Below are 27992 nucleotides of genomic sequence, written 5' to 3'. Positions count from 1 at the left end.
ATCAAGCACCTATATGAACCAAGTTGACCCATCTCTCAGTCCGAATGCCCGGTCGTTCTTTAAGTTCTATAGCTGCTTTACGAAGTCCAGCAGCTGCCCGCTTGTACCTTGACTTGGCCTCGTCACAGTCGCACATGTACTCATAAACCGTTTTGGCGAAAAATGGCCCATCCGCATCAAGTAGCTCCCACATCGATCCAATCACACTTCGAAAACCAGTGAACTGCATTGCAGCAGCCAGATGGAGGACTTCATCCTGTACAACTTTGTAAGACTGTTCGGCAGTGTGGCAGGCAGAAAGGAATGCGAACTCTGCATTCGGAGCATTAGCTTGAACAATATCAAGTAATGTCAGCCTGTAGTCCTGCCCATGGTCCTTCCTGCAGCCCTCCTTGCAGCAGGGCAGCTTGAAGAAAGAACTGAAAGGCTGTGAATCTATGTTTCCGTGGCAGACAAAGTGGACCCAAGTTGTTTTCCGAAGTGCTTGGCTAACTGCATCATGAGACGCCTTCTTGAGGAGTAATTTGGTACTCATTCCACAATTCTTGATGTTGCGGATTTCCCCTTTGGCTGATCGAAGAGAGGTATCCCCAATGACCAGAACTGTTGGCTCTACTCCTCCGTCCCCATCTATTTGCGCATTAATGAGTGCTCCGAGTGTCGGTGTATAAGACACAATGTATTTGTCCAATAAATGTTTTGTAGTGCCGTCCGTATCCTCGAATGGACCCGCGGCGTGGAAGGGAAGTGCAGATAACAAAGACGTGGGACACCACCAAATGCGCGATCCTTCGGCAATCCCAAGCTCATTTAATTTGTCGACAACTTTGGAGACAACCCTATCCCACAGCATCTTCATTGCTTCGACGAGCTTCTCATCAAATTCGGGCGAGTCAGCAGTAAATTTCACTCTCGCTAACAAGAGCCCATAGTACAACTTAGTGCTGTCGTGGTAGAACTCTCCATCTAATGGAACACAGACGACCGGCCGAGCTTCGCAAGAAAGAATAATGAGCACATCGGATCGATATTCGCTATGATTAACCACAATGATTGGTCCTTCTGAAGCCACCTGCTGGAGTGCTCTAAACGGTGTAACTGCGAGAAAGCTCTCAAACCCAGGTATTCGTCGTATCTCGTAGAGAATATCTTCCTGCTTGCTAGAGAGCTGTTTCTTCAACTTTAACCTCTCCTCAAATAATTTCCTTTCTCTATGCACGTCTGGCGTAGATAATCCAGTTCCGGATGTGTCCAAACCAGATTGTGCTGCAGAGGGTAATGTTGTGAGGTTCTCCAGCTGACGACTGACATTCCTGAACCTGTCAGCAAGCTCTCTGTTTGTTTCCTCCAGCTGATCTAGAGGTGTCCTAAAACCACGCATCTGCGACCAGAGTAAACCTCTTCCTTGTTCAAGTATTTCAATAGCCCCTTCAAGCATATTTCTGTCGACAGAATAGGCAACTGCGTCTAATGTGAGCGTGCTATAGTCGTTTTTCTGACTGAGGAAGTCGTGCTGTGCGTGAAGAGTGGGACTAACAATGAGAGCGTGTTGCAAAAGCATTATTGCCGCCTTGTAGGCTCTGGACGTGGTATGATGAGCATTACTTCGAGCATACTCAGCCCATTGTCTAGCAGATTTGAGACGCATTACCGTACTGGAGAATTCATGCTCGGTAGCACATTCCAGCAATTGTATGCATTCATCAAATTCGTCCATGTGCCCGAACTTCTTGAACTTCTTGAACAACAAAGAAGCCATGTTGTACAGTGCTGCGGAATGCTCCGGATGACCGTCAGGACAAAGTTCCAGAGCAGAACGATTAAACTCGATGGCTGCATCGTGGTCTGCAATCTGTCCATACTCTTCAAATCGAGCTTGCAGGGAAGTTGCAAGATTATCAAGGGACATATAACGATCAGGATGGCCACCAGGTCGAAGCTCCAGAGCAGCACGTTGATGCTCTATGGCCTCATCAAGGTCAGCGGTCCGTCTATGATGATTAAATCGAACTTGAAGGCAACCGCCAAGATTCCCCAGAGTCATAGGACGCTTGCGATGGCCATTCGGGCAAAATTCCAGACCAGCACGGTGGTACTCGATGGCTTCGTCAAGGTCTGCAGTCTGTCCATACTGTTCAAATCGAATTTGAAGGGAACCCGCGAGATTATTCAGAGCCGTGTGAGAGTTAGGGTGGCCGGCAGGGCAAAGTTCCAGAGCAGCGCGATGGAACTCAATGGCCTCATCAAGGTCTACGGCCTGTCCATGTTGTTTAAATCGAAATTGAAGGGAAACCGCAAGATTAATCAGAAGCATAAAGCGATCGGGATTGTCATGAGGGCAAATTTCCAAAGCATCACGAAGATGTTCAACAGCCTCATCGAGATCTGCCGTCTGACCACACTGTTTAAATCGAATTCGAAGAGAATTTGCCAAATTACTCAGAGACAAGAAACGCTCGTAATGGCCAATAGGTCGAAGCTCCAGAGCAGCGCGATGATGCTCGATAGCCTCATCAAGGTCTGCAATGTGACCGTGCTGTTCGAATCGAATAGCAAGGCAAATTGCAAGAATATTCAGAGATGAGTAACAATTGGGATGGCCACCAAGGTTGGATTCCAGAGCAGTGCGAAGATGCCCAATAGCTTCATCAAGGTCTGCAGTTTGCCCATGATGCTCAAATCGATTTCGAAGGGAATCTGCGAGATTAGTCAGCGGCACGAGACGCTTGGGATGACCATTGGGGTACATTTCCAGGGCAGTACGATAATACTCGACGGCCTCGTTAAGGTCTTTGGATCGTCCTTGTTGCTTAAATCGAGCTAGAAGGGAATTTGCAAGGCTCTCTAGAGACATGGAACGATCGGGATGACCATTCGGGTAAAGTTCCAGAGCAGCATGATGGTGCTCGATGGCCTTGTCAAGGTCTGCGATCTGTCCATGCTGTTCAAATCGAATCTTAAGGGAGTTCCCAAGGTTTCTCAAAGACACGGATCGATGAGGATGGCTATTGGGTAGACACTCCAGGGCAGCGCAATGATGCTTGATGGCCTCATCGAGATCTGCACTCTGCCTGCACCGTTCAAATCGCATTCGAAAGGCACCTCCAAGGTTGTCCAGGACAATAGAATGATTGGGATCGCCAATGGGTAGAGATTCCAAAGTAGCGTGATGATGCTCAATAGCCTCGTGAAGGTCTGCAATCTGGCCCTGATGTGAAAATAGAGTTTGAAGGGAAGCTGCAAGGTTACCCAGAGCTACAGAACGCTCGGGATGACCATTGGGACACAGATCCAGTGCAGCACGCTGATGCTTGATGATCTCATCAAGGTCTGCAGTCTGTTCACACTGGTCAAATCGAGTTCGAAGAGCAAGTGCAAGGCTCGAGAGAGACTTGGAACGGTTGGGATGGCCATTGGGGCAGACTTCTAGTGCAGCGCGATGATGCTCGATGGCCTCATCGAGGTCCCTTATCCGTTCATACCGTGCAAATCGAATTCGAAGAGAAGCTGCGAGATCTATCAGAGATGCGGAACGATCAGGATGACCGTCAGGGCAAAGTTCCAGGATAGCACGATGCAACTCAATTGTTTCCTCCAGATCTCCTATTTCGCCTAATTGGTTGTATCGCGCACGAAGCAAAATTCCGAGATTATTCAGTGACATGTGGTGACCCGCATTTCCTTTGGGACACAATCCAAGTTCAATGCGACAATACGAAATAGCTGTGTCAATTTGTCCCCATTCCTTTGATTGCTGGAACCGTTTGATGTGTTCAAAGGCCAATTTACGAAGTACATAACGGATCAAATCGAGGTCCACTGAGTACTCCATTTTGACACGTAGTTGCACCGATGGCCGGTCAAATATCGATTCTCTTGATTGACGTATTCGTTCAGAAAGAAGGGGGGAAAAGACACTGCACGGAATGTGTTACCTGAATGCCCCTTTGTTCTTGAAACCTGCCTACAGCCTCTTCTATCTTCTACACGAAGGATTCTCCGCAGATCTAAAAACCTTCTTTGTTATCAATTATTTGTGGCACAGTATGTGAAATGAAGAGACTAACCTGTAAGAAATGAGTATTCAGCTAATATTGCAGTAAATATGTCAATTCAGGGAGCAGTAACTGTACTGGAAGCTGGGAGCTTGGGTCAAGCGTTGCGTATAATCTTGGGGTTGAGGGTATACCGCGGCACGCAGTCAATTTATTTATTAAATTAATGAAAAAGCAGTGATACTAGACACGTCACGTGGCCGTGCAATGACAGCGCCGCAGTTCGACTTCTGACGCTTGCAGCACCGTATACGCCTCTTCCTGCTTCTATCACTCGCCTATGCATCTCAGGTCTTAGTCTGTAAACTTGCATTTCTTGTCTTCCCTCATACGGATAAATACTCTTGTAGCCAACCCACTCTAAGCCAGTGCCAAGAGGTCCGCAGTTCACATTGCACAATGTATAATTCAGCCTCGGCGTTGCAGTTCTCCAACAACCCATTCATTGACGATCCCACAAACTCATCAAGTCGTTTTCCAGACATTGGGACTATTGAGCGATCAGGTAGTGGATTCGCTTCTCCTGGCCCTTCAGGCTACGGTTACCCCACGAACAACCCTGGCACAGGTTTCCCGCAGCAATCTGGCTATGGAATGCAACCGCAGCCTCAACAATTTCCACAGCAGCCTCAGGTTCAACAACAGCAACAGCCATATGGAGGCTGGCAGCAACAACAAGGACCGTCAAGTCCATATGGTGGCTACGGAACACCGTCGGGCTATGGATCGGGATCGATGAGCCCTCAGATGACGGGCATGCCATATTCTAATGGTTATGGCGGTGGTTTAGCTCAACAGTATCCACAGCAGCAACAATACAGTGGATATTCTTCACCACAGTACAGCGATGCGAGTTATCCAGGTTTCGGTGGACAGCAAGGATATGCGCAGCCCCAACCTCAACCCAACGTGTCGGAATTTGATCCCTTGAGGTCCCAGGTCAGCCCCGACTTGTTATTGCGTACACATGATCTTACATGGGAAATTGCTTAGTCACAAGCTTCATCATCCAACCCGGGTCCGGGGCCCTCAGGTGAACCTCATCCTCGAGAGTACATCCGTACACACAAACAAGAACTCGAGATGTGGGATAACGTGAGCTGGAGACAAGCGCTGAACTCTTTTGACTCGCTACGTGTTGCTTGGGAGTCGCATAAGAGTCAAGTCGGGATGCGTCTTCAGCAGGGAGGGTATTATCTGGGTCCTGTTGAGGGACAAAGGCTACAAGACGTGAGTGCCGCGGGCGTTCATGGTTTTGCATATTGGATTTATTGATATCATTTCTGATATCTGAATATAGCTGCAAAAGCAGGCTGATCATAATATTGGTGTGTAAAATCTAGACTCGTCGATATAAAAGCAATCAGCACTTACTGGGACTCATACAGACACCGTTACTGCCTCGCGGGTGCAGATGCAAGAGGTTCTCTCAGGCTATCGTCACTCGGCGGACCTTGCAAGCAAGAACCGCGTGCGAGAGTCGCTTAATGCCGCTTTGACGGGTCTACCAGATTGGCCTCCGCAAAATTGGTAGCACAATTCCGTATTTGCGTATTCTCCTTCTGCCCAACTCGGTTTGTATTCTCTGTCCTCACAATAATTGTACGTCATGGTCTCGGGAATGTTGTATCCTTTGTTGTCTCTGTCGTATTCGGTCGACACTCACCAACTCAAACTCAAATTTGTTATTCTTAATACACACGGCATAGTTCGTCCCGCTTTGAGTGGTCGCCCGACATCCCCTGGATCTAATCACAAACTTCGGTGATGCAGAGTCAAATGGTGCTGACCCACGTATCACTCGACTGAAAACGCAACAGTTGTGCTCAAAACGCAAACAATCTGGTCCCCCGGCTATTCAAACAGCCCTCCGGACTATGCACAGGGTTGTGCAGATAGGAGATACAGTTGAAAATACCTTATTGTATCACATTATAATGCATAAATTGAATATTGCATAGCTTTCTGCCTAATCCCAGCTCGGGATAAGGGAATTATGCACAAAAATAGTCTATTGCATATTGCATCAAGATTTGTGAGAAAATTATGCAAAATTCTGAGCATTTTGGGAAATTAGACTGCTTACTGTTGTGATTTTTGTACCCAGAAGCCTCACATATTGTTCTCTGACATACTTCAATACAAAAAGAATGTTTCTGATTGACATTTCATTGCTTACAATGTCTTCAATGCTGCCACAAGACCAAGATAGGGCAGCAAAGATCTCTTCATGATATGTGGGGGAAAGTTATTTGCATTGACTAGCTTTTTCTATCTTTTTGTTTCTACAGATTCTGACTGTATTTCCTTGTATTACAAACTATTTCTTGAGTTTTACAGTGATATACACATTTACTGTACTTGTCATTGTCTTGGTTGTCTTTCTTGATGCTCTAAATATGTGCTTATTTTCTTGTCATAGTGTATATGTCTTCAAATAAATTGAAAAGTAATATCGAATGTTGGGTTCCTAATTAAGCAATGTTTTCGCACGGTTACCATAATGCATATTGCTCATATTGCATAGGTCTGAGGCCTCTCCCGACGTTATGCAATAAGATATTTTCAACTGTAGTCCGTGATCGACGTTCCTGAAGCCTGCCGCTATGACGCGTCTTCTGCCACTTCCGATTTCATCATATTATATTATATTCGTCTGGAGGGCTTGAGTCAGCTGCTTGCCTGCTTATATCTCAATCACTCCGCCACGAGGCTCTCGAGCTGCGTATTGGCTGCTTTACACGTACATCCTATTTCCTATTATCAAGGTTCAGGTCCATGTCTCATTTACTAGAGTGTCAGCATAGTCCTTCTTTAGCCCGCGGCGCTTCCCTCAAAGGTCGCCGTACTGACGCGTTTACGGCGGCATACAATATCTCTTCTTAACGATATTGGAGATGCTGACGGCGTGTCACTTTGTCGGCGTTGATATAAAAGCTGGTCAAGGCCAGTAGACGAAGTGCACATCAATAGCGCCTCTCAACTTTCAAGTTACTCTCGACAGTCAAGAAAACACAGTGTTAAACATGTCTCTGTCTCTAATTAAGATAACTACTCGTCAACTTGGTCGCGATGGACCCCATGTGAGCTCCGTTGGACTTGGTTGCATGGGTGAGTAACAGTTTCTGTTGAGCGGATGCCCATTGTCCTTAGCACTCACTGTGCTACCACAATGAACCAGGTATTGGAGCGTGGTACGGAAAGACCGACCAAGAAGCTGCATATAAAGCTTTGACTTATGCTGCGGACCGCGGAATGACTTTCTGGGACACGGCGGACATTTATGGAGATTGTATGCAAATGCATCTATCCTCTCATATGTACCTTCTCATTCACTAACTCTTTACCCTGTGTTTCTGCTCAGCCGAGGAGGTTATAGGCAAATGGTTCAAAGAGACAGGACGTCGCTCCGAGATTTTCCTAGCAAGCAAGTTCGGCGCCTTCGACCCCGAGACACAGCAGCTCCAAAACCCAATTTCCTCGCCATCTTACATTAAACACGCACTTGCTCGCTCTCTCTCGCGTCTCGGGACGTCCTACATTGATTTATACTATCAGCATCGCGTCGATCCTAAAGTGCCGATTGAGGTTGTCCTCGAGACACTTCGACCAGAGATTGAGAAAGGTACGATAAGGTGGGTGGGATTGAGTAATTGTAGTGCGGAGGTGATGAGGAGGGCGAGAAGGGTGCCTGGAATCGGGAACCGTGTTGTTGCGTGTCAGATGGAGTTCAGTCCGTTTGAGCTTATGCATGAGAAGGATGGGTTTGCGAAGGCGGCAGAAGAGGAGGGTGTTGTGTTCGTTGCATATAGTCCACTTGGGCGTGGATTGATTAGCGGAAGGTTCGTATATGCATCGTTCATTTCGTATATACATATATACATCTATTCATCTCTCGTACCCTGTATGCTGATTGGATTTGTTTTTTAATAGGTACCGCAGCAGAGCAGACTTTGATGAAAACGACCTGCGCCTGATCCTGCCTCGCTTCTCGGAGGAGAACTTCCCGAAGAACCTCGAACTGGTAGACAAGTTCAAAGTCGTCGCGGAAAAGTACGGTGCAACATCAAGTCAAATTGCTCTCGCTTGGATCCTCGCGGCTTACCCTAATTGTATGTCCTCCCTTCTCTTATAATCTCTTCACCCCTTACTTCTCTTCTTTCTTCTAGTCATTCCAATTCCGGGCAGCCGCTCCGCCGAACGTGTCGAAGAGAACGCTCGCGCAGCCGAGTTGGCGTCAGAAATGAAACCAGAGGACATCTCTGCCATCCGTGCACTCGTCGAAGCTGCTGACGTACGTGGCGAACGGTTGCCAGAGATGTATCTGAAAACGATTAATAATGAGTGTATCCCCTTGGAGGAGTGGAAGGGGGAGGAGAGTAGATTGTAAGGAGAGGGAAAAGAAGGTAAATGTTATGTTAGAGGAATTATATCATGCATATATGGATAAATAGGTTTTGGTGCGTGGAATTTGCCATGGTATTCAACAGTGGATAGAGGAAGTTGACGAGTCGACTGTTTGCATTTTCTATTTTCTATTTTTCTAGGCGTTTTTCACGCAACTTCAGGGACCTCTGGCTGGGTATTGCCATTACACATATAAAACTGGAGAACCAACTTCATTCATAGCAACGACTGATGTAATTGACAACGATTCATGCAACATAAGTAGTTTAGCATTTGGCTGGATCACTGCAGGTTTGATCCCCTCCTGTAACACCACCTGGACCAGATTTGGAATCACAACCCCACGCACAAGGGCCCAAGTAGGGCTAGGAGAATATGATATTAAGAATGGAAGGAGCAAGTTTAGTTATTCGTGTCAAGTGTGAGAAAAAATAATACATGGTGTGGGCCTACCTCAGGCAGTAGAGAGGCATTTGCAAGGAATGTGAATAAGCACAAAACGGTGACGGGGACTCGGAAATAGTTATAGAACATGATTGTTTTGCTAGAAGGGACCAGTAAGCTGTAGAATACTAGAATTGATCATTATTTCAGTACAAACTGAGAAAACAAGGTCAAAACCAGTTGAGAAGAGAGGGAATGAGGCAGCAAGTACAAAACCTGGTCCTTTTAAGCTTTCCTGTGGCTGTGGACACCTTATCTTTTGAATCTTTGTGTTTTTAGCAGCATCATGAGCATCTGCTAGAAGTTTGCCAGCAAACTGGTCAGCTTGTTATCAGAAGCACTGGAGATGAAGGTGATATTCTAGAGCTACAGATCCATCTTTTTTGTCCAATAATGATCAATACCATTAATATGAGATATCTGTATTGTCACATTGTCCCAGAAGTTGTTCATCTCAACACAGTCTAGATGTCATCATATGAGTGTTCCTGATGAAAGCCTATGTTACTTGTTTTACATTGTAAAGACAGAAAGATACACACTTTTACACTTATTTGTACAACCTCTCTAGGTAAGAGATGTATACACCTATTTGAGTGGTATTACTTTACACAAGGAATGAGTGAGCAGCATGGAGCAGAGTGTTGTCAATCATTGACAAGGCACAAACAATGTGCTAGAAGCTATAGTAGATGCTTCATATTATACACCTTTAATACTTCATTAGCTAGATAGGAACAAAGTCCTGAAAGTTATAAATGGCTACTTATAGTATCAGTATGTTGTTGACTATAAAAGGCTCTGAAACAAGGTGTTCTGATCACAGAGGGCTGTTCAGTGATGTAGATGGAAGGCAAACCATATGTATGGAACAGATTAATAATTGATTACTTTGTTCTACAGCCTATTAGTGGACTTTTGAAAGCCACAAATAATGGCTTATACCTTCCATCATTCGACGACCCATTAATTAGATGAGAACAAAGCAATGTGAAGCATGGATATGGATGCTTATACCTTTGATGCTTCTTCAAGGCAGAAAGAAGCAAAGTGTGGATACTACAGAGTTCTGTTCAGTGATGTAAACACTAAACAGGACAGATGATCACCTAGATCATAGACTTGTTAACTTACATATGATAGATAGATAGTTGAGAAAGCAGCCTCGGGTGCAAAATATATGTAGTCAGAAACGTCTTAACGCGACCATGGCAGGAACCAGACTAATAAAAGCGCGTTCATTGTTGATCTGCAGATCATTCATCCAAACTTGTCCTGATTGCCGATCACAGCCAAAAATACTCACAAAAAAAATCTCCAAAAAAAATTTCAATTATTAATGGAGAATCCAGATCAAGGCTTTATCGAACTCTATAATATAGTTTCCCAGCTCGATACAGTATAATAATTACACGCTTCATTCGTATAAATCGTGAGTGGGGAGGGACAAAATAGAAACAAAGAAGAAAAGAAAAGAAACAAAGAAACAAAGAAACAAAGAAACAAAGAAACAAAGAAACAAAGAAACAAAGAAACAAAGAAACAAAGACAAAATTAACAGAAGGGAGAAAAAGAGGAAGAGGGAAAAGGTATGAGGGGTTCTTTTTGGTGGATCCGATATAAGAAGTCATCATCAAACGTAACACGAAACCCGGCATGTAAGGAGACAGGTAACGACGTAGTAACGGAGGAGTGAGGCGAGGAAGGCGGGTCTACATTACATTTCACCTCCGCCTCATCTTTGGTGCTGGGACAAGACCGAGTAACCCAAAGACAAGAGCGTATAGACCGGATGCTGATTGGTGTTATGGAGTGGACAAGGGACAAGAGCAATGCAGAATCAGAGCGAGTTGTCGGACCATACGGAAAAATAAGTGTATGCGACGCGAGTCAGTCATGAAGCAAGTCTGAGATTAAGGTAGAGAAACGACGTACAAGCCACTACGCCTTTTAGGAAACCCAGATCGGTCCAATGGCTTAGTGTATAGGACAGCAGGGGCCACCCTAAGGCCATCAAAGCTGTGAGCGTCTATAATACCATGGAACCGAAGAACAAACGAACATGAAGTCAGCCGACCGGGTAAACGAGAGATAATTTCAAGGAAACTTGTACGTACGGGTACGACAAACGAGAGTTCACCCGACTGTCGCCATTGGGAGTACTATACACATAAGTGTAGTCAGTATACTGATATAGATATGCTGCTCGGTAATAGAAAGATTGCGGGGGCGGGGGAAGGGTAGTGTGGGAAGAACAGATGGAGCTTCCATACGTACGTTTGGTTGGGCACCTTTAAGCCATGGGACAAGCAAGATGTAAAGAAATAATCCGACGGTTAAGAGTCCGCAGACAAGAGTCGTTCGTGCGTAAACTCTAGATGTGATCATCAAAGAACACCCAATCGATCAGCTATAAGATCCGAAACTAGTGGAGACAAAAGAAGCTGACCGGGCCCAACCTGTTTCCTCCTCGACAAGCTGCCAGAACCGGGCGAGGGTTCCAAGAAGGTAAGTTACAGCCCCGCCGGGGAGGACGAACTTGAGTTGCTTGAGAGTGTGTCGTGAGAGATTGAGAAAAGCTTTGCTTGATGTGATTCGTTGTGGGCTGGATGACGATGATGATGGAGTAGACGAGGACATGGCTGGCAAGACGGGGATGTAATCAAGAAAAAGAAATGGCGCAAGAGTTAAGATATATGTATTTCAAGAAATAGGCTGAAATGACGTTGGGGCGTCGATGGGTGACACCCTTGGGGAACGAGGGTGTGCTGTAGCACTAGTGTCAGTAGTGGGCCTACAATTTGGTGCGGACACGTCCACAATCACATGCTTCTGCTTTGGTTCCGGGCGCACGTGCTCGCTTGTTCGCCCACCAAAGATGAATTCGGCATTTGAATATCCATGATGCATCACCCCTCGGCGATTGAGTGCTGCCCGAGCTACAGCTGACGGATACTTCATACTGCCGAGCGCGAAGATATAAAGCCTGACCCAACATCAAACTGTCTTCATTTCCCCACCATGGCCTCCCAAAATCATACTCAATACGTGCTCGCTGAACGTCCGAAGGAACATGTCCTCGCAACGACGTTCAGGAAAGAGACTGTGCCGACACCACAGCCAGGAGAAAAGCAAGTCCTCGTCAAGGTTAACTATTTGAGTATGGAGCCTGCGATGAGAGGGTGGTTGAGTTCGTATTCCTAATTCATGTCTGAACTCGCGTTATAGGAGCTCATTGTGTCAAATAGATGACAGGCGTAGTTATATTCCTCCAGGTGAATTTGCGTTGTGCTTGATGTTGCGAATTTTATGAGTCTGACGTGCTATTCAAAATTTAGTTCAAATTGGTGAAGTCATGCGTGCTGGTGGGTTAGGAACTGTCGTTGCTGCTGGACCCAATTCAAAATTCAAGACCGGGGATATTGTCACTGGTCTCCTCGGTATGCTACTCACATTGCCTCCCGTATTAAAATCAGCGTTAATTGTTGGCTAAGGCTGGACCGAGTTCGCATTGCTTGATGACAAGGGCTTGAGTACGATCGAGTATGTCTCATCCCAGTGCACATGTGGATCATGATTAACATCTTCTCATCGAACTAGTGTACCACCAAGAGCGGAGCTATTGGATTTCCTTGGCATTCTCGGGACGACAGGTATGTCTAGTGGAGCAAACGCTTTCAACTCTTTTTGACGCATCTTCTAGGTCTAACTGCGTATTTCGTATGTCATATCCAATTGTCAAATAAACCATGTCCAATTCCATCATCCATTCTATCCATCCATAGGGTCTCCTCGACGTCGGCCAAATCAAACCTGGCGAAACCCTCGTCGTCTCAGGAGCAGCAGGCGCCGTCGGCTCCATCGTTTGTCAAATCGGTAAAATCAAAGGCGCCAAAGTCGTCGGCATCGCAGGTGGTGACGACAAATGCACTTGGCTCAAGAATGAAATTGGTATCGACGTTGCGTTGAATTACAAAAGCGAGACGTTCCATGAAGAGTTTAAGAAGGATGTGGGGTATTTTGATGTGTATTTTGATAATGTTGGAGGAGAGATTTTGAATTTTTTGTTGACGAGGATGAATAAGAAGGCTAGGATTGCGCTTTGTGGTGAGTTGACTTTGCTGTGGGGCGGTAGTGGAGGAATTGATGCTGATGATTCTCTTCCGAGATTTCTAGGTGCTATTTCTGATTATAGTATGTTTGCATCCGATTTGACAGGAAAAGGAGCCATCTGAACCGATCTTTCAGACAAACCCGTTCCTGATGGCTTAACAAGCTACCTAAACCTCATCTCCATGTCTGCCAAGATGGAAGGTTTCATTGTGTATGTTTCTTCATTCCCTTATCATCCATCCTCTTTACCCATTGAGACATCGCTTATATCGTACTTACATCTTGTTGTACCTCAGTCTGAATTATAAAGATCAATGGCCCGCAGGAGTCGCCGAACTAGCAAACTGGATCGCAGATGGCAAGCTCAAACGTCGATTTACAATCGTACATGGACTTGAGAAAGCATACGATGCGATGAATATGCTGTTCACTGGTGGAAACACCGGAAAATTGCACGTTTTTCGGTATTTTCGTATAGTACTCTGGATGATTATTGACTTGTTCTTCCTTTTTCCTATGTGTATAGGATTGTGCAGGTAGCACAGCACGAGCAGAGCAGACTCTGAAACTCACATGTACAACTGGAACCTGGTTCCGATTCCGATAAACAAAAGGATCTTCTTGTATTCATAAGGCATCACAACATTAACAAATACACATTTAACATTCGACCAGGACCAAGGAAAGAAGGATATCAACAGAGAACTGCAAGATAGTGCAGAGCTTCAAGCATTGTGCACAGCATACCCCTTATCTGCCTCGTGCGAGGAACCCGAATCCGAGAGGGCTTGATTGGCACCAGCGCGAACGCCATGCGCGTTGTCCCTGTGCTCTTCGTGTGCCTTGTGGCCAAACAAGAAATCTCTCTGTGCAGGGGGAAGAACTAGGACAAGAAAGACAAAACAGAAATGAATCAGCAAGAGACACCCAGGTAACACAAGACCTTCCCAGCCAAAAGAGGACTCACCCCGACTAGAATCATGGAAGAATATCTCATAAAACAAAGCAGCTAATAACATAGCAGGGATATTCGTAAGTGCCGCAATAGCAGCATAATTCCCTCCCGAAGCGTCCTTTCCCCAGAGAGTTAGAGCTGCGAGACGTCCGCCGACGTCTCGCGCTGAATTTGCAGCGAGTGCGTTGGGAGCGAAGCCCCAGATGACGACGGCATAGGCGAGGCCGACTGTGTAGGGTACAAGATGGGGTGGGCAGAAGAAGTTGGAGGGGTCGATGCAGCCCCAGATTGCTAGGCCTAGGAAGAAGTCCTATAAAACAAAAAATGTAAGTGTATAAGTGTTATGAGGAATGAGACGGGTGGCATTGGGAGGGAGAGATGGAAGATGGAAGATGAAGAACCATGCTTACAGCGAAGAATTCGTTTGCCCATACGACTCCAAGATTCGCATTAGGCAACGTGTATAGACCGATGATCCCCGCTGGCCCGTTTGGCGTGAACTGAATCGCATCGAGCTTGCCCGCTGCGGCTAATAATTCTTCGACTTGCTGGAATTAACGCATGTTCAGAGAGGTCAGAACTGTGGATGCTCCGATTGGAATGCGGGACTACGCACAAGGATATTTGTCCGCCATTGCAAGTATACAATAAGACACGCGACGTAGGCACCGAGGATCTGAGAGATGATGTACCTGCACAAGGGACAGAAAAGCAACAGGAAAAGGAAAATTAATTTCCAGTCAACAGTCATTAATCATTAATCAGTGACATGTGCAAAGAAGAAAAGGAGAAAAGACGCACTGAGGTGCTTTCTTCCACGGGAATCTCTTGAACACACAAAAGGCAATGGTAACGCATGGATTTAGATGGCCGCCCGACGTCGACGCGCAGATGGTCAGGGCGAGCACGATGCCCACCGCGTACGCGATACCAACTTGCAGGAGCGCTGATCAATTGAATTTAGGAATGGGAATTTCAATACACATAATCAGTTTTATCCACGTTGTTCCTGAGTTGATTGATTTGATTGGGGAGGGAGACTTACATCCTAAGAATGGTTGTTCGGCGAGGGTCCCGACGACCATAGAAGCTGTTGACCCGACACCTGCGATAGTTTAAATAAGCAATTGACGTGTGGCTCGGAGGATGAAAAGTTTAAATCACCGGCGTAGCAATATATGAAGACGCCCATCTGTAATAATAGCCATGGTGTGGAGTGTAATGAATAAGTGGATTTCGTTTTATTTTGACCAATAGAAAGAGTTTTTTTGAAGCAAAAGTACTTACGAACTCAGCCATGCATTCTACTAACCAGTGAGCACGTCTATGTCGTTGTCTCTCCCATGCTTTGAGAGCTGCTGGACGCGGGACGACATCGGCGATGTGGATGAATTTGGGCGGTTCGGCGTGCATTGTCGTCCACAAAGGGAGAGGAAGGCGAGGAAGGTAATAGAGAAGGTAGGGAAGGGGAAGAGCAAGGACGAGGGGCCTGAAACTCAAACGATGGATACCATGCACTACTTCGCTCTTTTATATACAGTTACAGCATGGTATGAAAGGGTTAGATCTACTGTAATCTTTTAAAGGCAGAAAAGCATATTGATGGTGGAAGCTCCGGAAAGAACGACCAACACACGCGCGCGTTCTGGCTCGCCGAGATTAGCTCTGATACCACGAGCTGGGAGAGGATTGGGTCCGGACTCTATTAAGTCTGGAGCGAGAGAAGGTCAGGGCAGAGTATCGGCAATGTCAGCCGTCCGACGTTTGGGTGTTTGCAGCTATGAAAAAAAGGTCAAATCAAATGGTGGTTTGATGGTTTTGGAGGGAGAGGAGGGATTGTACTAGATCCCGAGCGCTCGGGATATGGAGAAAGTCCCATGGTACAGAGTTTGTGTGCCTGTTCAGTATAGTGTATAGAGTCAAGGTATTACTTCTGTGCATGGATGCAATTCCCTTTAAAGGCACAAGTTTCAGCGGCGTTGGCCTTCAATGTGTGCGGCGTTTATGATTGAATTGAACCTGTTCGGTAAAGAGAGTTGACGAATAGCCTGTTTGCTAATCACGTTCATCATGAATGGAATTGAAAGGATATCACAGGAGGAGTTGAAGTGTGAGTTTATGTCGGTCATGACATATTTGTGTTGAGGAATTCACAGAGAGGTCATGAGGTGTGGTACATCATATGGATTTTGGACCAAATTTGAAGCGTTGGCCCGCCCGCCGGGTCGCTTACCCGCGAATTATTTGTCTGGCTACTTTCAATTATACTCCACACACACATCGAATGCAATGCGCGAGGCGTCATGCGCCTCGACTCCTGTCATACACTCGCTGTGGATTTGCATGCGAAGTGTATAAAGGGAGGATATCTTTATCCACCCACGTTTTCACGTTTCACGTTTTTCGCCTTGAGCCTTCTATCTCGGATCGAACGACGGTAGTTGATTACAGGCAGATTTCCTTATGGCGCTCGTCTATTTGAACCCTCGTGTCTCCTTCTCTCGTGGGACTTCTCGGCCTTCTGACTATTAATCCTCTTGATTGCCCTATATAAGTAAGTGCCCGTCTTTCCTAAGGACTGCTCTTTGCTTGGCCTGTGGACAATGCTTCCGTTTCTATGCAGCATGCAATTTGATCGCTTGTGGCTTGCTGGTAAGCTGCGTCCGAGACGGATGAATACGTTTCAGTGATCCGAATAACTGTGTACTTGCTTGGATACTCGTCCGGAGAAGACCTGGTTATCTCCAGGTGCTTGGCTAACAGGGTCTTTAATTAGTTCTGATAAATCCCTCTGTGCATCCGCGAATCATCCAACTGGTCCACTCGCATAGAAGTCCACCGATACTGCACTAATAGGCTGATACTTTCGGACCGATAAAGTCCAATGAAATCTTCATGCAGCCGTGATCCTGGTATGAATCCCCTAACGGACCTGTCCTAGTCCGCTGAGTTCTGTTTGATTCGAACGACGATGTATCAAGTACTATCAACCTTCCAAAGTTCCCAACCAGCAAGAGGGCCTCGCGACTCACCCCATTTGGGAGGGCAATGAGTACGCCACTAGCACCAGATTCGGGTTGTTACTCAGATTCAATATCCTGTGTTACGTATGAGTCTATGACTTCACCGTGGGGAGCGCCAATCAGGTTTGGGATTCGGAACTAGGATGCTGTGCTCCGCGTCGCTGTTTGTTCGTGGCGGCTATTACTTTGTTGAACTAGTGTTGAAGGATCGGAGGGTAGAAAGGGTTGTGTTGTCCGTGATGTTATATCGGTAATCTTATGGAGGCGAAGAAGTCTTTTCTTTTCAGGCTGTACATGCGGAAGTCGGGATTATGCCTTTTTTTCTACTGGTGAAAGTGCTGGAATCTTTACGAACAGATAACGAAATCGTCAAGACACCAGGTTTGACTTCTACCTGTATTTGTCTTTATCACCTTAAGTTGATCGATTGACTAGAGCAGTCAGTGTGTTTGTGCAATGTGGGATAATACACGCGTGCTTTCATTAACGGTACCGCGTTGTTAGCACGTTTGTTGAGGACTAGACTGCGGTTTCTCAACTTTATCCGTGTATTCGGATGAACCCGGGTCATTAAGAGCTGCTCTGCCCAGTGTCTCTGTAAACTACAGTACTGTCACCAATAGGACGATTTGGGATGGTCTGTGCGTAGGATTCACATCCATAGCGCACGAGCACCACATGAGCATAGTATTATTAGAATAGCTCAGTTCTACCGGATATAGCAGCTAGATATAGAGCAATGCAATGAGCTATACAGATAAATTATGTGATAGAAGAGGATGGATGAAGCGGTGAATCAGCAGTGAATCAGTGGCTTATTTGTATCTATTTACGTTGTTACCGAAGATGGTATGCCCATCAGGCGTTTGAGAGCTCTCAACTTCGAACGTCGCCAACGTTGCCGCCGTTGTCCCCACCACTCTCCCGCTGCCCCGACAGCGCGCAAAGCCTGTGTTGCTTCACCCTCTTACACTTTTCACTTGCTGGTGCACATCCACGAACTTTGTTTCCCGCGCAACCTGCCCCGGCCAGTCCATTTCTGTAAGTACTTCCGTCCAGCCAAACCCGTGCCAATCGACTAACGAGATCCTTCACCCCGTGTCCGTCTCTCCCGACGACGAGGACAGCTTTCTGTCCATTTTTTTTCTGCTTTTCGTTGGGCTCTAGTTACTCCTTGTACGCACGACCACTATACGTGCACACGTAGTCTTTGCACGTACCCCACGCCCCATTATCTCTGCATTTCTTTTGCTTTCGACACATTTGTGTTCGTCAAGTTGACTTGACATGGCGACGGTTCGTCCTACAAAGAGTACTCCACTCAAGAAGGGCCCGGATTCAAACCAAGGAAGCCCTGCGCCTGGAAGGTAAGTCGTCCACGGTGGCTTGGAAACTGGGTGTTACATGACAGATCATCCTCTCCGTATCGTCTATCCACAGGCGTACACCGGCGTGGTCTAACCGCGCCTCTCCGTCTCCTGGTCCAGCATTTAATGCGAATGCGCGTGGGACAGCGAACGGATTCCCGCCCCTCGGTGGCCAGACGAATGGCAAGCCGACTACGAACCCTCCGAACGCTTGGGGCTCCACTGAGGATAAGCAGCAACTGTTAGCAGGCTTAGCAGGAAGCATTGTCAGTGTCTTACTTTTATCCACCATTCCAGTCATTCCCAGCACTGCAAGCTTGTATTCTGACACTTTCGGGTTGCTGTCGTTCATGTCCAATAGAATCAAACTATTACGGTTGCGCTACGCACGAATACACGCTATGAGGGTATTTTAACATTTGTCTCCCCATCCGCCTCCGATGACGCTAGTACGTGTTTCGCTGATTCATTATCTGTATTGCGAGTCGAGATTCTGACCATATTCCTATGTCTATCTGACATGTCTACTTCACACCCCACCGCTTTGAATCGCACCGGATTTTGTACCGGGTCTGGGAAAAATCGTTCAGGCCTCACACTTAAGAACGCTAAGGATCTCTCTACGCCTAATGCTCCTCCAAAGGATACTGTAAAGATACCGGCCTCAAACGTCCTATCTTTCTCACCTGGGTCATCCGGTACTGGTACAATGTCTAAGGTCCAGGATTGTGAGTAATCTTCCATTTCTTTTCGTTGCCTTCGGCCTATCTGTTGGGGAGTGAAGACTGGAGAAGAATGGGCAGACGTCTTGAGTGCGGAGGTGGACAGTGGTCGTGTCAAAAGTCGAGAAGATGCCCGATCAATTCAGATTAGACGTTAGAGTAGTGTTGAATCTCGGCGCAAGTGGACACATGCGCATATTGCGCAGCGCGATTCTCATATCAATCGGTCCTTCTCTAACCATTGAGTACTTGCTAACATGAACTGCTTTACGTCAGCTTTCCGAACAGATGCCGAGATTTCGCGTATAGGATCAGCGAAACGCGAACGAGAGCTCCAAGCTTGGCAACCTGATGCAGAAGACGCTTCTGCAACTCCTGCTGGAAATGGCCACGAGAGCTCACGTGGTGACGATGTTACTTTTGGACCGGGCGCGACTTCCGGTGCTCAATGGGATCAGTTTGCTGCTAATGAACGACTATTTGGTGTTCGCACGCAATTTAACGAGGATGTGTATACGACACCACTTGATCGAACCGCGAAGGACTACAAGGAAAAGGAACGCCTCGCAGAACGAATTGCAGCCGAGATTCAAGGCGTGAGTTGCCACTGCTTTTCACTGTCGGACTTGAAATGTATCGGTATTCGCAGAGCGTGACAAATAACCCTCACTTGGCTGAGGAGCGTGGAATATCAGTCGATGATAGTGGCGTTAATGAGGAAGACAAGTAGGTCGTGGTCATTTCGTAATCCATGGTGGTATTCATCAAAGATGTAGATATGGAGCTGTGGTTCGAGGAGCCAACGCATATGTTCCTCCTGGTGCTCGTCGACAGGCGACTGGCAGTGATACATCGGCGCCTCCTTCCGCTAAAGGTCCTGATAAGGATAAAGACAAGGATAATCAGACAAAGCCGGATGCCTCTGTACCCAAGGTATCCGTGAACGCTCCCGATGGTTCAGAGAAGGTACTCCCTCGGCCGACCGCTAGCCCATCTAACAACACCGCTACAAAGGTACATGTTATCCCATAATCAGAGACGCATAATGATCAACTTTCTTTGATTACCTCTTAATAGCAGCCTGCTGATGCACTCCCTGCTTTCCGTGACTTCGTTACGAACGAAAAGCAGAGGCTCACTCAGAAGAAGCAGGCACTGGTGAAGAACGAGATGGAGAAGCGTGTGGCAGAACTCGTCAAGTTCAGCCAGAACTTCAAGGTGCGTTCCATCTCAGAAGCGATGTTGATTGACCTAGCAATAAATTGACATCTTGGAAACTCAGCTGAACAAGCCCATTCCCGACGACCTTGTCCCAATTCTCGCGAAGGATGAAGACAAGCAACGTCAGATTCGCGAGAAATCTACTCAGGATGCGCAGTCGACAAAAGCTCGTGCTATTGGTGTTTCTGCGTCCGTGTTGACTACCAGTACGCAACAGAAGGTCTCTGCAGGAACTCCATCGAAGCCCATTGAACCCACGCGCAAGCCTCTGATCCAGCCCATGTCTGCCACGAAACCGGATCGCGTGCCTGCCAGCAAAAGTTCCAATGTCTTACAAGGCAATGCTGCTGCGACTTCGAGTGCTCCGGCTTCCAAGTCTAACGAACCTAATGCGAAATTAGAGTCTTCCAAGACTATGCCTAGAATTAGCATGGTTATCCAGCCTATTCCACCGTTCCGTGGTCCGAAGAAACAAGGATCAGGTGATGGAAAGACGACACCGTCTAGTGGCCCTTCACAGCCTTTGAGTCCGACTTCTCAACAGCGACTCAATGTTAATGCGACCTCCTTCAGGCCCAATCCAAAGGCTGCCGCCTTTACTCCCGTGAGTCAATATACGCATTTTGCATATACGTTGAAATAACGTTTGGTCCTCGTCCTAGACGGGCTCGACTAGTCCACAGGTTCAGGCACAGACCATCTCTCCGAAGCCGAACGTATGTAGTTTTCTACCACGTCTATATTATACAACTAGACTTAGGCCCAATATCCATAGGCCGCAAGTACGCCGGCAACGCCTAACCTATTCTTCGGCACGCAAGTTATCAAAAAGACACCGCCTGTCAACATCAAGGATGATTTCAACCCATTCAAGTCGGGTAAAGTTCAAGAACCTAAGACTACCAGTAAGCTCATCTTGCTAGTCTCTTCATCGTGGCTCACACCGGTGCAGCCCCGAACTGGCCGTACAGTGGCAAGCGATACATGCAGTTGTTCCCTCCGCCACCCACTGTGGCAGCTCCACCTCCACAGGCATCACCACACATGGCTCCTCATGGACCACCGCCTCCCCCACCACCCTCGTACGACGAAGATGCCGCGGCACAGGCGCAGGCTGCTGCAGCGAGCCGAGGATATGCTGTATATGCATATGCACCTTACTACCCTGGCCAAGTACGGTGTTTATTTCTTAGCTTCTTCACGTCTTTGACATTTGACGCCAGCCTCCGCAGCCCATGATGCCTGGAATGGCTGGTGTACCGCCTGGCGCATTCATACCCTCGCCATACATGCAACCTATGCCATACCCACCGAACATGCATCCCCCTAATGGACAACGTATGTGGACTTACTTTCTGAGAGTTGCATTCCCTTATCTCATCCCGATAAATAGCCATGTACGCCCCACCGCCAATGGGACAAATGCCTCGTGAGTATGAATAAATGTAATTCCGTGACCATGAGTTAACATGCCTTCCAGCGCCGCAACAATACATGCCTCCTCCGCCACCGCCGCCGGGTGCATACCCGCCTCCGAACAGTGGTGGTCCACGCCCTTCAATGCCACCTACGCCCATACCTGCGCACGCGCATCCATATTATCACCAGAGCCCACAACGTATGGTATCTTTTGATGCATACAGTCCGAAGATGTTTACGATAAACACAGTGCAACATGCCATGCCCTACCCCATGATGATGCCCCCACCGGCGCCGAATGGACCTCCGCATCATTATGAGGGTGGTCCGCCACCCCCAGTGCCAATGGGTGGTGTAGGCCATGCATGATAATTAATTGGCACCACTGCGTTTTTTTCTTTCTTTTTTTGTAGCTTTCGCTTGGAGCGTTCGTTCCACGTTTCCACGTCGGTGAGGAGGGGAGATATTGATTGCTAGTGGTTGCTAGTGGTTCATATGCTTTGCTTTGTTGCACCTTGCAAAATTTCGTAGTTCTTTTGTTCATAGCCTCTTTGTTCAGACACTGTGGAACAGAACTTGCAACGTCAATCAGCAGACAAGCTTATGTTCCCGTGCATGGTGTTGTTTGAAGGGGCAGGAACTCATCACATCGCTTTCTTCACTGCAGGTAGGAGGGTCGGGTGAAGAAATAACTAGCAGAAATACAATAAACATTACAAAGGGATAAAAAGATGCAAAACACGCGACATGGTTCTACGCAATTCCATGACTTCGACTAGCTAACCGTAGTCCCTCCTGGACAGCTACAGCCTCTTCAACCCAAGGAAGCCTGAAGAACTCGCTGCGCTTAAGTTCCTCCTCGCGTACAGTAAGACCCTCGCTAGGTCCAGCGGCGAGCACCGATTCTAAATCGCGTGACTGGGATGCAAGCCATTTGTTGATAAAGTCGGCGGGATCATCTGCGAAAGCTTCAAGGAATGTGCGCTTGAGTTGTGAATTCTGAATTTGTTGGGCGAGGAGTGCGGTTTCTTCGTCATTCTTGGCGATGTCCCGCGCGGTCTCGCTGCTCATGTTGACTATTACTTGGTTCTGGCGACTTTTTAGAGATGTATCTTCGACTTTGACTTCGATGTCGAATGCTTGAGGTGTGGTCGGGGGTGGTTCGTTTGGTTTGATGTGATAGAAGAGGACGATTGGGTCTGGGGGTTGGAAGTAGTGGTTTACGAGTTCAGGGAGTTGTTGGAATGATACATTTTCCGTGTGGAAGAGCTGGGCCGGATATCAGATATCATAAGTCCCAACAATCCACGAATAGAAAATAAAAACAATTTTCGAGCAACGTACCGCCTTCAGCCTATTATCCAACCTAATTACCCGTCGGTCCACCTTATCTTGCAGGTTGTTGAGCTTGATGTAGTTCCATAGTGCGGTGACGATTCCGACTCGGCTGTCTTCTTTTATGTCGAGGAGTGCGCCTAGCTCTGGGTGGACTTTGAATTGATCGGGGTAGTGTTCGATGTACATCATTACGCGGACTTTTGTTGGTTGGTCGCCTGTTCGGCGGACTGTGAAGCCGTCTACGGGTGGTGGACCTGCTTGAGGGAGGGCTTGTGGACGTCGCCACTTCATCATAACAAAAAACTTAAGTCGCTGACTTTGTGGGAAGTAGATTTTGTTACGTACCTCGACAGTGTTGCCATCAGGATATACATTTGTGTCACGTTCCAGGTCGACGACGAGGTGTTTGACAAAGTTAGAGAGGTGTTTCTGCGTAGCTTTGTCTCTTGAACGACCCGACGGTTCCAGTAGCCTGCCTTCGATCTTGAACGCCCATGAGGGTATGCCTTGCCCCGCTTCAAAGTTTGGCATTTCTCCGGGCTGATTTCCCGCGAGCTGCCATGCTTGATCTGAGACTGTGTGGCTGAGGAATATTCGTAGAGTTCGGGTTGTCTGGTGAAACGAAGAAACGAAGCCGAGTTAGGAAAGACAAAAACAAAACAAATTGTTGTGCCGAGGGATGCTCACTGCAGACTGTTTTCCTAGAGCATCCTGTATCTCAGCCCGCTTGCGAGACATGCTCCAGTCTAGCTTCCTCTCCATGTCGAGAAGTTGTTGATAGAACTTCGAGTCCGTGAATTCGCCAGAGTGCAGGACTGAGGAAGGTAGCGCCTTGTCTGTGAACTTGCGCTTTCTAGATTTCGACAAGATGTGGTCAGAACAGGTTCTCATTCATTTGTTGTAACGAATAGCGTACTTTACTGCCTTCGGGGCTTCCATGGTTGCAGACTTGGGATTTGACAAGAATCACAAGATGATGGCCAGTGCTTGCTTGTGTTGGTGGTTTTGACGCGTCGCGCGGTTGTGACAATTTATTACCGTATATAGAAGTAGTCGATCAGCGGAGTTCAAAAGACATGATCAGTGTGGACGAAGACTCCTTCAGAAGACCATATCTTCATCACTAGGTCGTTATTCGTCTTATTAAGAATCAAGCATTCAATCCGTTGCATGAGCTGACTTCCATCTTCGTCACCGAGCAACGCTCTGTGGCCTCAAAACCTAGCTGAGCCATCATATGTGGCTTTTGGCACTTGTTCTTACCTGATTGATGAAGCATCGGGATCATATACAGCTATCAATGACTGACAATATCCTGCTCTGTACTGCTTACTCACTCCTAACTTAGAGCCACACTTCTCAAAATAGTCTCTCACCTAGAGGAGTTATACAAACAAGTGTCAAAGTATGTATTTTCCTGTTGTAATACTGGCTTGATTCTGTTCTTTTCATGTACGAGTGTCATTGCACTGCAAAATAATGCAGACTTTCATCGGGAACAACCTGCTAATGAGGTAAAAGTTCGATCTATTCTATCACAGAGATGGTGTGAACAACTTATAGAACAATTCTCCGATACGGGCTTCTTATATTAATGCTGTTCATAGTTATTTGATCAATCAGTGGGTTGTCACCTTGCCTTTCTGCACATTTGTCTCCAGTGTCTCTAATAATAACATGATCAGTTCGTTGGCAAGCTTCTAACAGATGCTGCTGAAACGCAAAGATTGGGAAGGCAAAGCATCACGGCCACAGCAACTGTTATAAAGGCAGAGTCTTCCACTTTCCACCTCATCTTCTTAATTCTTAACTGGAGTTGACCTCCTTTTCTTAGTTCGTATTGAGTTGACAATTACTTTCAGAATTGTATTAATTTATATTCTCCTCTGGCAGGCAATCATGTTTCGCCGTAGTCTTGCCATCATTGCCTTCTGTCTGTTTACGTTCCTTACAAATGCCTCTCCGCTGCCTCAGGTAGGTTCATGTTACACAGTACTTCCGCACTCATATGACAAATGTTTGATATCACACCTTTACGTCCAATTAGTCACTTCCCCCTCTTCGAGATCATATAGGTGGACCCGACCGGTTTCCACCTGGTGCAGGCGGTGTTCCGGGTGGAAGTGAGACCTGTGGTGAATCAGTTATATGCTAGTTTCCACGCTGTATGCGTTGTTGTAAATAACGCTGGTCATTGCTATGAATGAAGCTGGTTCTTCAGTCAAACATATTGTATCGATTAATCGTGTGAAAAGCCCAAAAGTTTTGGTGGGAAGAAAAGGTGAGGACAGATAGGATACAAGATGTCCGAGTGGGATTTCTGACACGCATACTCCCCATTCTGCGCCAACAAATCCTGTTAAATACGAAAAATGAACGAAGAATACTAATGGTACGTTCTCTAAATCCCGGGCAATACAACAACATGATTTAGGGTATGAGCAAAGGAAAGAGAAGGAATAAACGGAATCATCTTGAACTGGACAAAACAGATCGCTCCTCTTTCTTCAGAAGTCCTCTCTAGGCATTCGAACTTCTGTTACAGTTGAGGACGAATACTCCCTTTCAGTAAACCACGCCTTATCTACTATGCTGTTATTTGTCTTATTACATGCCGGATTTTGTGTTCCCTTTGGTGATGATGGCTTCATGTTACACAATTACATAGTACCCCACCACAAACAACTTCTTGAGTCTTCTTCATTCTTTTATTCATTCCGCCTCCCATCTTTTCTTCCGTTATTTTCATATCCTTATTTCTTTTTCCTTGTTCCCACGAGTCCCACCCATTTATTATGAATGAAGTGTGTAATTGTTATGATGTGACGAGCTGGGAAACTATTATATACATGTCGATGAATTTCTGTAGTGGCCCGGGTGCCTGTAGTCGTTTTCGAGAATTTTTGGGCGCCAAGCGTGATCGGCGATCAGGTCAGGGATGTATGATTTGCTGATCGGCAATGGACCACTGGGGCCATCACCAAAACGTGCAGAGTCTGACAAGGCAATATATTTACATGTAGACTTTATAAGCGAATATAAGGATCCACAATATGTAAAAAATATATGTCTTAGCAGTAAATTCCAATACATTTTCGTGTTCGATTTGGTGATGTGGACACGCACTTACTGCTGTATCTATTACGCCCATTACCGAGTCTATGCTCTAACTGCGATCTTTTCCAACTTATATCACAACAAAATGTTCTGTGGCTTCAACATTCTGCTTTTTTCTTACTTGATGAAGTGTTTGCCGTTGCAGGCACTGCAATGCAATGGTACTGCTGCTGCTGCGTAGATTCTCATCAAGACCAACTGTCTGATGAAGTGCAATGTTCCATCTAAACTATGTTGAGATGAACAACTCACAGAACAATGCAACACTACAGCCTCCTTATACTCACACTGTTGATCATTATTTAACAAAACAGAAAGATAGATCAGTAGGCCACCACACTGTAAGCATCATAATCTCTGGAGCTTTTAACCACAATCAGTCTGTTTGTTAGTGAACTTGTTGAGAGGGAAAACTTAAGGGGGGCACACATAGACAAGGGGTGAGGTGACAATTGACTGCTCAGTGTCTCTTGTCCTTATATTGTATGTATTCTAACTGAGACATTATGAAGTCATTGTCTTGTGGTTTGTCTGTTAATGAACTAATCATCTCATAATACTCCCCTTCAAACTCTTACTAGTCTGAGTAAACTGGTAAGATGCTTGACTTGTAGTACATGTAGTGCTTTAGTTAATATATCTGCTTGTTGATTGTTTGTCTGTATGTATTTTGCATTTATGTACTCTAACTCAATGTAGTATTTAATAAAATCTTTCTTATGATCTAAATGCTTTGTTTGTTCCAAATATTTGAGTTCATCCAATGTAACTGTTTGTATAACAGTATTGTTATTGTAATAGATATTAATTGGTGCATCAGAGACCTGCAGAATCTCTTCAGCTAAATGAGTAAGTGTGATTGCTTCTTGTGTTCCTCTTGTAAGAGCTATTAATTCAGCTTCATATGTCAAATTTGCTACCAGTGTTTGTCTTTTACTTGACCACAAAACTAATGAATTGCTCAAGTAAAATGCATATCCTGATATTACACAATGCCCTTCTTGCATCATACTGTCTATGTCTGTATATCCATTCAATATTGATTGATTTGTACTGCCAAGTTGGAGCCAGACATTGTTCATAGTTTTTAAGTACATATAACAATGTTTAAGTGCTAGATAATGCTCTATACCAGAGTCATTAAGGTATTTAGCTAACTGATTTGTTACAAATGCTATATCTGGCTGTATACAGTCTGCAATGTATCTAAGTGTGCCAACCATGTTCATGTATAGTATATCAGACATTTGTTCTCTATTGTTATTGGTTTGTAATACTGTTTTTAATTGTGTACTAGGCTGCATGAGTGTTTGTACACTTTGTTTGTTTGTTTGTTTGTAACATTCTATTATACTATTAATATAATGTGTCTGACACATCCTGATGAATCTATACTCTCTATTCTCTATACTAAGTAGCTAGTGTAATTTGCTACTGTCTGTATATTGTAAATAATATGTAATAGATTGTTTTATCATTGTAATAGTATTATTATTCATTACTACAATAGTAATATTGTTGACATGTACAAATAATATGGTTACAGTTATTTCTTTCTTCTTTGTGAAGAATACAGTGTTATCATGTTTGGATTTTGTTAATCTGTATTTAAGTAGTATATTAGATAGTGTTTTATACCATCTTCTACCAGCTTGTTTTAATCTGTATAGTGCTTTTGTTAATCATAATATTTGTTCCATTCTGTAGTCTGTCTATTAAGTTACCTGGAGGAGGTTTAACTATATATTTCTTTGTCTTCTGTCAATTGTCCATACAGATATGCCAATTTTATTATCTATCTGATGTATTTC

The 27992-nt window shown here is 45.8% G+C and overlaps 8 protein-coding genes across 8 annotated transcripts; 4 read left to right on the top strand and 4 right to left on the bottom strand.

Annotated features, from left to right (window-relative positions):
- Position 1: 1 nt before the first annotated feature.
- Positions 2–3664, bottom strand: FOMMEDRAFT_77266 (TPR-like protein; the record flags this gene model as incomplete). Its single annotated transcript, XM_007262790.1, has 2 exons — positions 2–1211; positions 1320–3664. The coding sequence occupies 2 exons, from the start codon at positions 3662–3664 to the stop codon at positions 2–4; spliced, it is 3555 nt and encodes a 1184-aa protein (XP_007262852.1).
- A 956-nt stretch (positions 3665–4620) lies between these two features.
- FOMMEDRAFT_138496 (uncharacterized protein) lies at positions 4621–5732 on the top strand. The gene is made up of 4 exons (XM_007262789.1): positions 4621–4994; positions 5049–5285; positions 5356–5383; positions 5444–5732. The coding sequence occupies exons 1-4, from the start codon at positions 4650–4652 to the stop codon at positions 5587–5589; spliced, it is 756 nt and encodes a 251-aa protein (XP_007262851.1). The 5' UTR covers positions 4621–4649; the 3' UTR covers positions 5590–5732.
- A 1349-nt stretch (positions 5733–7081) lies between these two features.
- On the top strand, positions 7082–8669 carry FOMMEDRAFT_102432 (Aldo/keto reductase; the record flags this gene model as incomplete). Its single annotated transcript, XM_007262788.1, has 6 exons — positions 7082–7166; positions 7237–7347; positions 7420–7897; positions 7989–8167; positions 8225–8515; positions 8603–8669. 5 exons carry the CDS (start codon positions 7082–7084, stop codon positions 8443–8445), a joined length of 1074 nt encoding a protein of 357 aa, XP_007262850.1. The 3' UTR covers positions 8446–8515; positions 8603–8669.
- Positions 8670–10393: 1724 nt separating this feature from the next.
- On the bottom strand, positions 10394–11572 carry FOMMEDRAFT_17095 (uncharacterized protein). Its single transcript, XM_007262787.1, has 5 exons — positions 11356–11572; positions 11184–11280; positions 11024–11068; positions 10842–10935; positions 10394–10701 (listed from the first exon to the last, which is right to left on the bottom strand). Exons 1-5 carry the CDS (start codon positions 11544–11546, stop codon positions 10631–10633), a joined length of 498 nt encoding a protein of 165 aa, XP_007262849.1. The 5' UTR covers positions 11547–11572; the 3' UTR covers positions 10394–10630.
- A 255-nt stretch (positions 11573–11827) lies between these two features.
- Positions 11828–13691, top strand: FOMMEDRAFT_117456 (alcohol dehydrogenase). The gene is made up of 11 exons (XM_007262786.1): positions 11828–12096; positions 12155–12181; positions 12245–12346; positions 12401–12449; positions 12507–12559; positions 12610–12626; positions 12692–13013; positions 13083–13100; positions 13155–13230; positions 13316–13471; positions 13546–13691. The coding sequence occupies exons 1-11, from the start codon at positions 11928–11930 to the stop codon at positions 13583–13585; spliced, it is 1029 nt and encodes a 342-aa protein (XP_007262848.1). The 5' UTR covers positions 11828–11927; the 3' UTR covers positions 13586–13691.
- On the bottom strand, positions 13664–15580 carry FOMMEDRAFT_117455 (aquaporin-like protein). The gene is made up of 8 exons (XM_007262785.1): positions 15262–15580; positions 15139–15166; positions 15020–15079; positions 14776–14920; positions 14591–14666; positions 14385–14522; positions 13987–14284; positions 13664–13902 (listed from the first exon to the last, which is right to left on the bottom strand). The coding sequence occupies exons 1-8, from the start codon at positions 15385–15387 to the stop codon at positions 13745–13747; spliced, it is 1029 nt and encodes a 342-aa protein (XP_007262847.1). The 5' UTR covers positions 15388–15580; the 3' UTR covers positions 13664–13744.
- A 2704-nt stretch (positions 15581–18284) lies between these two features.
- Positions 18285–22095, top strand: FOMMEDRAFT_25823 (uncharacterized protein; the record flags this gene model as incomplete). Its single annotated transcript, XM_007262784.1, has 15 exons — positions 18285–18364; positions 18438–18630; positions 18726–18813; positions 18955–19092; positions 19363–19682; positions 19736–19812; positions 19863–20100; positions 20164–20304; positions 20369–20911; positions 20970–21023; positions 21083–21212; positions 21260–21480; positions 21531–21645; positions 21701–21736; positions 21788–22095. The coding sequence occupies 15 exons, from the start codon at positions 18285–18287 to the stop codon at positions 22093–22095; spliced, it is 2682 nt and encodes an 893-aa protein (XP_007262846.1).
- Positions 22096–22479: 384 nt separating this feature from the next.
- Positions 22480–24003, bottom strand: FOMMEDRAFT_131487 (SWI/SNF complex protein; the record flags this gene model as incomplete). The annotated part of the gene is made up of 5 exons (XM_007262783.1): positions 22480–22995; positions 23071–23349; positions 23410–23676; positions 23752–23917; positions 23981–24003. 5 exons carry the CDS (start codon positions 24001–24003, stop codon positions 22480–22482), a joined length of 1251 nt encoding a protein of 416 aa, XP_007262845.1.
- Positions 24004–27992: the final 3989 nt, after the last annotated feature.

The sequence above is a fragment of the Fomitiporia mediterranea genome (genome assembly GCF_000271605.1).
Source record: "Fomitiporia mediterranea MF3/22 unplaced genomic scaffold FOMMEscaffold_2, whole genome shotgun sequence".
Lineage (NCBI taxonomy): Eukaryota > Fungi > Basidiomycota > Agaricomycetes > Hymenochaetales > Hymenochaetaceae > Fomitiporia > Fomitiporia mediterranea.
Note: the sequence above shows the minus strand (reverse complement) of the source record. Positions and strands in the feature narration are given on the sequence as shown.

Bases quoted from the DNA above. Each gene is read 5' to 3' on its own strand.
- FOMMEDRAFT_138496 (XM_007262789.1), top strand. From the start codon at position 4,650: ATGCAACCGCAGCCTCAACAATTTCCACAGCAGCCTCAGGTTCAACAA. The intron at 4,995-5,048 runs GTCAGCCCCGAC...GAAATTGCTTAG, and splicing joins TTGATCCCTTGAGGTCCCAG to TCACAAGCTTCATCATCCAA. The intron at 5,384-5,443 runs GTGTGTAAAATC...GGACTCATACAG, and splicing joins GCAGGCTGATCATAATATTG to ACACCGTTACTGCCTCGCGG.
- FOMMEDRAFT_117455 (XM_007262785.1), bottom strand. From the start codon at position 15,387: ATGCACGCCGAACCGCCCAAATTCATCCACATCGCCGATGTCGTCCCG. The intron at 15,080-15,138 runs GTGATTTAAACT...AAACTATCGCAG, and splicing joins CTTCATATATTGCTACGCCG to GTGTCGGGTCAACAGCTTCT. The intron at 14,523-14,590 runs GTGCGTAGTCCC...CGTTAATTCCAG, and splicing joins AATGGCGGACAAATATCCTT to CAAGTCGAAGAATTATTAGC.
- FOMMEDRAFT_17095 (XM_007262787.1), bottom strand. From the start codon at position 11,546: ATGTCCTCGTCTACTCCATCATCATCGTCATCCAGCCCACAACGAATC. The intron at 11,069-11,183 runs GTACGTATGGAA...TTATGTGTATAG, and splicing joins TTAAAGGTGCCCAACCAAAC to TACTCCCAATGGCGACAGTC. The intron at 10,702-10,841 runs GTACGTCGTTTC...AACACCAATCAG, and splicing joins CCTAAAAGGCGTAGTGGCTT to CATCCGGTCTATACGCTCTT.
- FOMMEDRAFT_117456 (XM_007262786.1), top strand. From the start codon at position 11,928: ATGGCCTCCCAAAATCATACTCAATACGTGCTCGCTGAACGTCCGAAG. The intron at 12,450-12,506 runs GTATGTCTCATC...TCATCGAACTAG, and splicing joins AAGGGCTTGAGTACGATCGA to TGTACCACCAAGAGCGGAGC. The intron at 13,231-13,315 runs GTATGTTTCTTC...GTTGTACCTCAG, and splicing joins AAGATGGAAGGTTTCATTGT to TCTGAATTATAAAGATCAAT.